This window comes from Parasteatoda tepidariorum, chromosome 9, assembly GCF_043381705.1.
Source record: "Parasteatoda tepidariorum isolate YZ-2023 chromosome 9, CAS_Ptep_4.0, whole genome shotgun sequence".
Classification (NCBI taxonomy): domain Eukaryota; kingdom Metazoa; phylum Arthropoda; class Arachnida; order Araneae; family Theridiidae; genus Parasteatoda; species Parasteatoda tepidariorum.
The window spans coordinates 55,816,837-55,828,937 of NC_092212.1; the positions used below are offsets into that span (position 1 = coordinate 55,816,837).

The following is a 12,101-nucleotide window of genomic DNA, read 5'->3' on the forward strand; positions in this document are numbered from 1 at the left end:
AAAATTACGCAATTATAGATATATACAATATATCTATAATTACAGTCTATACAATACGCAATACTTTCTATGAAATAATTCTCTATTAAGAAGCAAAAAAAAAAAAAAAAATTATTACTGTTCACTGTTAAAGTCTAACAAACTTCAGGAAGTTATCAAAGCTGCGAAAGTGAAAACGCTATTTAGAGATTATTGAAAGTTACTCCCTTCATATCCTCGTGCTTTTAAATTATGAATATATTTTGTATTTATTCGTTTTTGTTTTTACATCTTATATATTGTGAAAAATAATTTCAACTGTGCACACTTATATGTAAAATGTTTTCAACATTCATTGTTGGGTTTTAAACAAAAAAAATTTTAAAAAAAAATTTTTTTTCTTTTTTTAAATTTATTCTAGTGTTCGTTTTTAATTCTTAAATCAATAAAAAAAAAAGTGGTAGGTTTTAAAGTTTTTATGACATAAGTTCAGTAAATTTGGAAAAACGAAGAAACACTCAAAATATGAGAGTGATTTGCATATGTTGCGTTATTTGAATGCTAACTGATATAATTATCATGAATTTTTATTAACGTTTGAAATAATAAATAAATAAAAAAGACAATGTTGGAACATATTCAGAATATCCTTTAAAGAAATTATTTATATTATTAATACTTACAAAATTGCTAGCATTAAATGTATATTTTTATATTTTAAGCATCAACTGATACAATTACCAATGATTTTCACAAACTTTTGAATAATATGAAATAACGAAAAAAAATTTCATACTTGCGCATATAATATAGAAATTTTCAACTTCTAATTATTTTTAATAACTTTTTTTAAGAACTCGTTTTGGTATTCACTATTAACTATCAACATTTCCCGAAATAGCAAATTTTGATTGAAACTTTCTGACAAGTAAGAAAGATTCTTGCCTGAAATTTTTTTTCGAAATGAAATTTTTTTTGTGATTTACTTTAAGTGAGGCAACATAACGTAACTTTGTTGCTTAAAGAATAGTGGTTGTTAAACGCTCAAAAGCAATTAGTTTTACATTTATAGTGCTTTGTAACATATGCCGAATCAGTGTAGCCAAACTGGTTACGCAGCACAGTCAAAGGTTATGTAAAACAACATAAAATTGCTATTTCTTAAGTTTTTTTTTGTTGTTGTTGTCTTTTTTTGTTTTTTTTTGCTATTTTTATTTGAAAAATAAAAAAATTTGAAATAAGGAAGCATTTTGTGTACATTTTGCAATGTTTAAAGACTAAACGAGGTAATTATCTGCAATTTTCATAAATGTTTGTCGAAAAAGACATTAGTTGAACAACGAATAGAAAATAATTGAGCACCGGTTGGAAAAGTCGAAGTCCACAGAGAAAGCTAACTGGAAATGTTGCACATACTTTGAACCGGTTTCAATGCACAATACAGAAACTGATCCATTGCACAATCTGCATTTTTTTAAATTTATTTTACGCAGAGTGTCTACGCTCTAAAAATTTCTTTTGGTGGATCTGTTAATTACCACTTCGTTATAGAAAAAAAAAATTATGGGATCCCTGCAAGTGACGTAGTGTAGGTCCTGATTGGCTGTTGGAACGTGGCATTTGTTTACATTAGAAACTACTCTTCCCATTCTTTTTCGAGTAAGTCAAGCCCGTCAAGTATCAATGCTCTTAAGAGACACATTCTATATTTTCACACAAAGATTCGTTCGCGAGTTCAGTTTTTTCACTATATATTTCTTACTTAACACAAAGACAGAAAGCTACGTCGAATATAAGCAAATTAATTATTCATCGAAGTTGCCAGGCACACAGAACAAAATTATATCATAGTTACAATAAAATGCATAAACAAATAATAAATCTAAGTTGAGTAAGCAATGTAGACGAGCGAGAAATAATTATATTTCCACAAATTCGATGAGCGATATTGCGCTGTATTTAATTAACTTTCGGTTAATTAACATTTTAACTTATGTGGAGAAACTAAGCTCAAAACTAACACGCCATTTTGCTTAGAACCGATCAGCTGACGTTGACGTCATAGGTCACAAGTGTTAGTATCTGTGTTTTTCTTCTTCTTGAAGTGCAAGCGTCCAATTACTACTCTTCAGAATCAGATTGCTAAAGAAATTGTTAAATCTTAAAAATTAGTTAGCTCAAAATTCCTTGAAAATCATCGAATTTGGAATAGAAGTCATGAAAAATTTCGTAATCAGTAGACATACTGATTTCATGAAGCCTAACAAAAATTATTTTTTTCAAAAAATGATATGTCACCTTAAAGAGAATGACATTTAAACACTTATCTACCTTAGTTCCATTTTCAACTATGATTTTTATGGGGTTTTATTTTCAAATCGAACTGACAGTAAAAAATTAATCAGCATCTACAAAATCAAAAAAAAACAGTCCTTTTGATACTGTTAATTATCACAAGTTTATACTCTCCTTAATATATTTTTGTTTGTTTTTTTTTAATTTGTTTTACTTTTGATCTCTTAACTCTTAATTTCTTGTTTACTGATTTCTGCCCTTAACTTCATTAACGTTCAATTTATGTTACTTTACTATGTTATTAATTTGTATAATCCCCTCACTTCATTAACCTTTAATTTATAATTAAATTTTTTATCAATTTACAATGTAAATGTAACATTTACAATGTAGGGAAGAGTTGGATAAAACGGGATACCATTATTGTTTTTATTCACTACGGAATATCTGTTAAGGAAAACCATACATTATTTGTTTTGTAGCTACAACATTTATTGAAGCACACAAAAAACATATTTTAAACTAATTTTAATGACTGCGAAATAGAAAAAAAAATTTATTTCCAAACTCTTACATATCCCGTTTTAGCATACCTGGGTTGGATAAAACGGGATAGGGCTTACAATGTTTAATTTTTTGCATATATATAAATATAAAATTATAAATAATGCAAATATATAAATAATATTGTTTATATATAAAAAAGCTCAAGTCTTCATCAGAGAAATACATTACAATTAGTTTTAATGAAAGATGTGAAATCCTAGAGTCGAAAATAAAATGCTTAATAATGAACGTTAATAAACAAATTTTGCTTTACTATATAAAGAGACTAAATTTTTCAAAAATATACATAGCTAATATAAATAAGTTGTTTAAAAAGCCTATGCCTACATTAATATATGGCTATTTTAAAACGTAATAATCCAGCAAATAAATAGGTGGATAAAACGGGACATAAAAAACTCTATCCCGATTTATCCAATTCTCAAGTCTCCCGTTTTGTCCGACTCCGACACTTTTTGAAACAAACATGGCTTCTGCCTAAATGTGAAAAGAAAATTAGATAGACTGCACATAAAAATATTGGTAAATAAATGGTTAATTAAATTTAATACTCACCGGAATTTTATTCCCATATATGTAGGCAGTACAATGTAAAAAACAACGCACGTAAATGTAGAAAATGGCAAGAAAATAGAGTAAAAAAGTTCTGAGGCCTACAACTTTCTATCAAATAGTGATCTCGAGGCGGAACGCACCGAGAATGATATAATCACTGTCGAATAACACGTTTCCGTCGTTGTCCACTAGATAGCTGTAATAGTCTGGTCCCTAGGAGACGTATCCCGTTTTGTCCGACTATCCCGTTTTATCCAACTCTCCCCTATATATAATATTTACAATGAATATGTTTAAATTCTGGCTGATACCAACAGAACCTGAATTACTCCACAACACAGCAAATAGATATCCTTTGTTAAGGTTGTTGTTGTCGTGTCTATGCATACAGTGCTAGTTCAAAGATTAGAGTTCTCCAAAAGTTTTGATAACAAGATTTGCAAGTTCTGGAGCCCGATGACCATGGAGAAAAGGCCTTTGTTAAGGTATAAATTACATATGCATGGTGCCCAAAGGTCTGTCAAAACTTTTGAACTGATATTAAAATCTATGCTATAAAATACATTCTTTGTTTTAAAAAATTGATCATCTAATTGATCGTCTATTACCAAAATCAATTACACATCATTGGCGTCAATAATAATATGACGATTTTCTACAATTCTCCGAAACAAATTAATACCTATAAATTAATGTGTTTATTGTGCTCCTAAAATAAAATAGTATTATTTCTCCATTTGCTTTCAGAACATAAATTATCATTTTTATTCTGATAACCATTAAATTTAAAAATCTAGTTTAATCGAAACACGTTTTTTTTTTCGTTAATTCTACTAATGCCACTTGCAATATATCAGCAAAACCTGCTTGGTGAAACCAAATGAATTTAAGGTAGAGGGTGCATTTCTTGTTTTTTAGTGGTGCCATCTATGATCAAGAATGTTACTTCAGTCACACACACGTCACTGCCCATTAATAGGACGGACCCATTCATAAATCCATTCATTCCTCCACACATCGTAAGTTTGACCTGAACCAAAGAAAGCTCAATCTCCAATTCAGTACCCTCAGAGGTATAATTTGTAATGGGCACACGAAGAACTTTGTGAACTGACAGATTTGACGTTCTACATTAAAGAGCTATAAGCTAGCAAACATCACTGATATTATCTTTAAAATACTTTTAAAAATTGAATTATCTCCAGTTTAATTTATATCAATGGCTTTTGCTAAACTAAAGAGAAAATTCCATGCTTCAAGCGTCTCTCTCAAACAATCGAATTGAAATTTTTGAACGATTTTTAGGATGGGGAGCTAAAATTACACCTTTCACCCGATGTCCTAGTTTCAGGACGTTTGAACAAATGGTTCTGGAGTTATAAGGGAGACACACATACAGACAGACTTGTCTCTTTTTAGTCATAGAGATGTCCAAGCAAGAGGCTGAATTATATCACTAAGTGGAATAAATCAATCAATTGTCGATAGCACTACTCCTATTGTACGATTCACACTCGCATCCTAATAGAAACGTATTCCTATTGATTGCTATCCGTAACGTATCTAATTTATATATGTATCTTATTAATTACTATCTATATCTATTGATTACTATTTATTCCCAGTGGACAGGTAAATGAAGTGACGTCAGCTTAGATATCTCTATAGTTGGATAAATTAGTCACATTTTGTTCTGAAATTATGTATTTTGAATATCTTTTTAAATTAAAGTTATAATCGCATTAGAAAGTATAATCTCAACTTAAGTACTAACAACCTACCACTTTTTACAGTTGTTGTTGTAGTTCATTTACATCGCACTAGAGTTGCCGACTGTCTGGGAAACATCCCTGAGGATGATCCGAAGACATGCCATCACAATTTTGATCCTCTGCAGAGAGGATGGCTCCTACGCTTTGGTAGCCCGACGACCTGCGTGCGAAGTCGAGCACTTTACGGTAGAACAGTTTAAAGAGGACCAATACCACACACCCTCGAACCCTACGCAGACTGATCCAGATGGCTACTGCACACTTACCCTCAGCCTGTGATGCTTGACTTCTGTAATCTGCTGGGAGCCGTGTCTTAATGATTAGTCCACTGCGGGGCACCACTTTTTACAGATAAAATTACTTTTACATCACTACAAAGAGTTACACAAACACAACATTATCAATGGTTAAAAGAAACTGAAGTTTTTTCTCAATTTCGGAAACACCCCACCCTTTAAATATCGGTGTTCTTTTTCGGAAACATGTCTGTTTTCTAAAAGATAAAAGTGATAACTTGATTTTTCTGATTCTTAACATTTGTTTTGTAAAATTAAGACTTTTGTCCCACCATGCTATACTTTTAATGTCTATGTTACCGGCAAAGTATGAAACGCCGGCATTGTATAGAATGCCGGATGTTTTTAGGAAAAGTATGAAATGTGAGAAGTATTACATACTTTCCCTAGGCATTGTATAAAATGCCTAGGCATTCTATACAATGTCGGATGCTATTTAGGCAAAGTATGAAATAAAGGTCCTGATGAGGCTTTTATGTAAATGATGTGCATGTTACTGTGAATAAGAGAAATTGGTGGTTGTTGACTTTCACCGGTGAATGTTGACAATCACATAGTCGCTTTGGTGAATGTCCGAAATATTTATTACATCCGATTTGATATTAATTTATTCGTGGATATAATTACATTTATTCGCTATTTTAATACTTACTGACGATAGATTAGAAGAAACGTCAGTGTTTGGAGTATCGGGCAAATGTATACCGGGCAATGGCACTTGACCTTAAAAAAACATCAGTGTAAGGCATACCGAGCAAATATATACCGGTAACATCTATATTACATAAGATACCGATGTATTTCATTCTCGTATTGGCAACGAAAAGCTAAAACATAGCTTACCTGTAAGTTATGCAAAAATGAAATGTTACAAACGAGCAGTTCATATATGTAAACAAACTATTCTATATTTTTGTCTAATTTATGCAGATAACATACTAATGTCGAAACTATATTTCTACTTTAATGCTGTTTAATTATTAACGCATAAGTGGGAGTGCGTTTTATAGAGAAAGATTAAACAAAAATACGTTGCAAATTATTTCAACATAGTTTTATATTTTTGACTATGGTACATCAAATGCATTTTTACCTACTTTTATACTGTGAATTTGTGTTTATTCTCTTATCTTTTTCTTTGTTTTTTACGCATTGTTCCAAAAATAATTTCCGAGAACCGTTGATATATACATGCAAATGAAATTACAATGTATATAATGTGAACGAAACGCTTTTAAATTAAAGGTTTTACGGGATATATGTGTTGTATACTTTTACAACTTCTTTTTTAAAAAAAGTGTACCAGTACACACGAACCTAAACTTAAATACTTAAGTATTCGATGTGCAATGAGATTGACCTCAAATTGCGAAGCCGTTCTGGAGGTTGACGAGTGCAGCGAACAGGAGCTGGAGCCCCCTACCAATCCATTCTCATTCATTTTTTTATTTCATTTTTCTGTTATTACAAGCAATTATTTTAATTATTTTCAAAATGGTTTTATTTCAATGAATAGATAATACTCCGTCTGAATAGTTTGATCTCATTTCGAATACGCAATCATACTCTCTTCCCTTTTATTAATTTACTTCGCTTTTTGATCGAATTTTTCCAGTCAAAACAAAATTTATGCGTTAATGTCTGATTCGCGATTTTAATTCTTTATTTATTGACGGTACTAGAAAGTACTACGTTCGTATATACAAACATTATTGCCTCGTGAAAACTCATCTGAAACAACCTAGACATTCGTGGATACCGTTATATGATAGCAACCTAAACATTCATTTATTTGAATAGGCCGTATGTTACTTTTATAAAATGAATATTGTAGGTAGTAAAAAACTACCTACAATCAAAGGTAAAAATACCTTTGAACTTAACGGAACATTTCGTATTCACCGTTATAAAATAACAACAAAAGTACACATACTAAAGAAACTAAACATTAAACATATAGACAAAAGGGCGAAGTCTATAAATATTTTTAGAAATGATATGCCTTTTGTCATAGTTAGTAGCAACATAAATTTGTTATTAAATCCGTCTGATAAAAATATATTAATGAAAATTGCAATATTTCCTTATTCAAAGTTGCATATTTTTAAAAATACAGCTAAGAGCCATGTTGGCCCAGGGGATAGAACGTTCGCCTTAAAATGAGGTGAACTGAATTCGAGTCCCAGCCAGGACTGGCCGATGTGAATTACGCACCCGGCTCGCATCGACCACAATGTTGACGTAAAATATCCTCAGTGCTAGATGGATCATGAGTTAGAGTCCTCTTCCAATCAGGTTAACCGTGGGAGGTTTTCCTCTTCACGTAAGGCCAATGCGGGTTAGTTCCATCCTAAAGTCCTCTGCGAAGGCGAAATTTCTCCCAATATTTGATCCAGGAGTTCCCTTGTCTCCTGGCTTGAGTTCAAAATTACAAGGCTACGGAGTTGAACATTCGTAATCATAAATCCAAAATTATGTCGGCTGTTCAATGACTGTTATAAAATATAGCTAAAGAATTTAGAACTATAGCATTTAGCCGGTTTAGAGACATTACGATTGTAACAAAATGGCGCTTTAAAAATCTTTATATAAATAAAAAAAAGAGTTCAATCACAATATGACACTTTAAAAATCTGCATCTAAACAATAATAATAAAGAATGGGATAACTGCAAGGGACATAGTGTGGGTACCTCGATCCCGATTGGTTGTTGAAACGTCTCCTCTGTTTACGTTAGGAACTATCTTTCCATTTTATTTCGAGTAATCCAAGCCCATCAAGTATCAGTTCTCTTAAGTGGCACATTTTATATTCTTTCACAAAAATTCTTTTACAAATATTTCAATTCTTTCACAATGTATTTTTTACTTAACACGAAACAGGCGCGAAGTCAATTGGAACATAAACAAACTAATTATGCATCGAAGTTGCCACGTGCACAAAACAAAAATATATCACTGTTACAATAAAATGCATAAACTAATAATAAATCTAAGTTAAGTAGACGACGAAGAAGAGAAAGAATATTTATACAAATTCGATGTACAATACGGCGTTGTGTTTAATGAATTCCACGTTAATTAATGTTCTAACTTATGTGAAGAAACTTAGCTCGACTTAAACACGCCATCTTGTTTATAAGCGATCAGTGGTACAAGCAAGAGACGTCAGATGTGGAGGTCGAACCTAATTGGCTGCTGAATGACGGCATTTGTTTATGCTATGATTCAACTGTAACGTTAACACGCAATTTTGGTTGTACACAAACCAGCTGATTTCAGTGATTTTCTTCTTCAGGTGCCCAATTAAGCTACAGAAGCTCTTCTTTTTTTCGAGGAATTATTTCTTTTTACAGAATAAATGCAGATTAGTAGGAACAACTGCTTCAGTTATTTTGCCTAACCAAGGCTAAACTTGATTTATTTGGGTTGCGGATCAAGTTCAGCCCCTGCTGAACTAGAAATGCTAGAACAATTATAAATAAAAACATCTGATTTTATACAATTGTCACTTTAAAATTGGATGCCTGCGAGTGACTAGGTAAATCGTGGCAATCGTCGATTCAGGAGCCAATTCGCTTCGACACGCAGGTTTAACGTCGCTTACAGGTATCCAATAAAATCTGATTTATATCACATAGATAGGCATAATCACTTCACTTCTTCTCGAGTTTCAAGTACCCAATTAATATTGCCACTGTCAAAAAATACAAAAGGACCCCAAATGAAACTCAAAGGGCCTCGAATCAAATATTTAAGAAATATTTACTATTACGTTTAATAAAAGGGAAGGTTTATTAACTCAACAACAAAAATTACTTCATCACCGTTTCAAAAGAATAATCTTACACTCACTCAGAAACTATTTACATACTATACTATCACCATGGCAGCCACAAAACTCTACTCGTTGCCATCTGCTGACTGATATATAATAAGTAAATTATTTTATAAAAATACTATGCGCATAAGCACATAATATCTTACAGCCACTATGTCATTTTAACCTCGCGAAAATTATCCTAACTTCGGTTGAGTTAATCCACGAGATTCATAAGGAAAAAAGTAATCCCATAAAACGAATCAAACAAACTTAAATCAACGAAATTCATACTCATTTATCAAAATTTTTAAATGGATGTACTTCATCAGAAATAATAATGCCATCTAAAAAGAAAACTGCGACGAAAGGGACCAAGCGCAAAAGATCTGCAAATGGTAGTAAAAATCTCTTTCACTTCGACCTTAAGAAAATTCGAGCTAAAATGGAGGCATACTGTAAAGGCGAAGTTGATCCCAAAGCTACGATTTACCTCACAGCAGTTCTACAATATGTTGCAGCTGAAATGATCGAACTCTCTGGAAACAAGGCGCGAGAAAAGTCGGCAAAAGCTGCCGTTATAAAAGAAGAAGACGTTCAGGCAGCAATCCAATCAGATGAAGAACTTAAAAAATTAATGGTCGATGTCTCCGAATATAAATAAACAAAAAAGTACATCTGCAATAGCCTGTTAAAAATAGTTGTCGGTACTTAAATAAAACAGTTGTTTATTCTTTAGTTGATGAACATAAAATTATTTACAAAACTAGTAACTCTATTCCTACCGCCATTTTGAATATGCCCGATTCGATCAAAAGGTGTCTTACGATTCTTTATAGTTTTAAAGCAAATAAGTGTCAGTTAAATGTAGATAAATTGAATTAAATATTTATTGACACATTGAAATAACACTAACACATCATGCATTGATGCATCAATAAGCAACCCTGCAGTCTCAGCTTTATTTGTATTATTTAGAACTAGTTACAGAAAAGATCTGCACTAAAAAACAACATGGCGAAATACAAGCAAATATCAAAGCTATGCGAGATCTTCTTATAGATAATATATTCTTTTTTAGCTTCTGGATGAGCTGGAGAAAAATGATACCACTGACTTAATTTAACAACTATCGCACAAAAAGTCATAAAATTAGGTGTTAGTAAATTATTAAACTTAAAGAATAATTTGAAAATAAAATTTGTATAGTATCCTTTGACACCACTAGGTGGAAGTAGTGCTTATGTCTTTTCACAGTAATTTTGCGTATAATTCCAAAAACGTCTTTTTTTAAATTTTATTAATAGTTCAATGGAAAATTTTGATTTTATTGATTTTCTGGTAGTTCTTCACCTTTTTTAGAACTCAACTATAAAAACGCACAATTTTAAAATTTCGGATATAATCTGTAGAGAAAATTCTAAGTGAAGTGTTTGCATTAACTATTAGATAGCCTTTTTAAATGTAACTTGTATAACGGCGTGACTTTAGGTATTACCCACTTATTTTTCCGCCAAAGGATCATATTGCAGTAGCGCCAAAGTATATATTTCCATTATTGGGGTAATTAAAATTTATTATAACCAATAATGCTGTAATTTGTAGAAAGTTATTGAACATTGGAAACTATAGGTACTTTTCGGCTGGCAGAACGCAAGCGAAAAATCACCAACAAATATAGATCTCCAACAACTGTTCTTTTTTTGTATTTAATTTATTTTTTAACATATGAAAATTAAATTAAAAAAAATCAAATAAGAAAAATAATTGAATTTCCTTACACTTGCCTAACTGAAAATAACTGAAAAAAGAAAAAAAATTACACTCGTACTAGTTTGCAGAAATGTATTCGAAAAATAAGATGGTTTTTCATAATGTGGCATTATATTTGTCGGTATTATATATTCGATTTATATATTATATATTCGATTATTTGTGTGCTATTATATATTCGAATATCAGAATTTTTTTAACTTGTAATAATTATATTTCTAATCAAATAATCTATTATTTATACGGTTATTTTTACGATATTAGTTTAGTAAAATAAATATGAAAATAAAACTTTTGCTTTATTTTCATCTCATATTTAATAATATAAATATGCATCATATTTTCTAATGACAATGTATTGGATGAATTATAAAAACGAGATGCATTTATAAAATACTGCATTTGTATCCAAACAATCGAACTTTTTAATGCAAAATGAAATAAATCTAAATAATAAAAAAATATGTTTCTTTGATGACCATTCGCTTTGAGTAATGTATTTTATTTTATTTCGAACTCTAAACAGTCAAAACTTATATTTTATGTTTATAATAATATTTTTTATTCGTTTTCAGATCAACGAAACCATAAATCAGCTTATTTTATTTATTATTTATTTAACACTAGGAGGTCTCGCCCCCTGCTCGCTGGAGCTCGCCAGCCCTCGGAACTGCTTTCGCAGTTCATTTCGGATTGCTTTGCAATCCGATGCTCGCTTTACTCGCTCATTGGATACGTTCTTAACGTCTAGCTTTTGTATACATTTTTGAACACTGAAGTTCCGAAAACTTTTCACTGTAGAAAATTCTAAACCTGTGCATTTCAATATTAATTTGAAATTGCAAACAGTTCACATATTTTTCTTAACCACACTATTCTAAATTTCAGTTGTTGAGAAAAGTAGCTGCTGTAAAGTTTGTTTTAAAGAGTTTCCCACAAGAGGGCTAAAACCATGTGTTGTAAAACAATATGAAATAGTACTGAACGCCGGATGTAAAGCATCGGCTTCGATGAAGATAATTTTGTGAGAATTTTTTTGATAATT

General features: G+C 31.2%; 1 protein-coding gene across 1 annotated transcript; it reads left to right on the plus strand.

Annotated features, from left to right (window-relative positions):
- Positions 1-9,623: 9,623 nt before the first annotated feature.
- Positions 9,624-9,947, plus strand: LOC107444590 (uncharacterized). Its single transcript, XM_016058783.1, has one exon. It carries the CDS (start codon positions 9,624-9,626, stop codon positions 9,945-9,947), a length of 324 nt encoding a protein of 107 aa, XP_015914269.1.
- Positions 9,948-12,101: the final 2,154 nt, after the last annotated feature.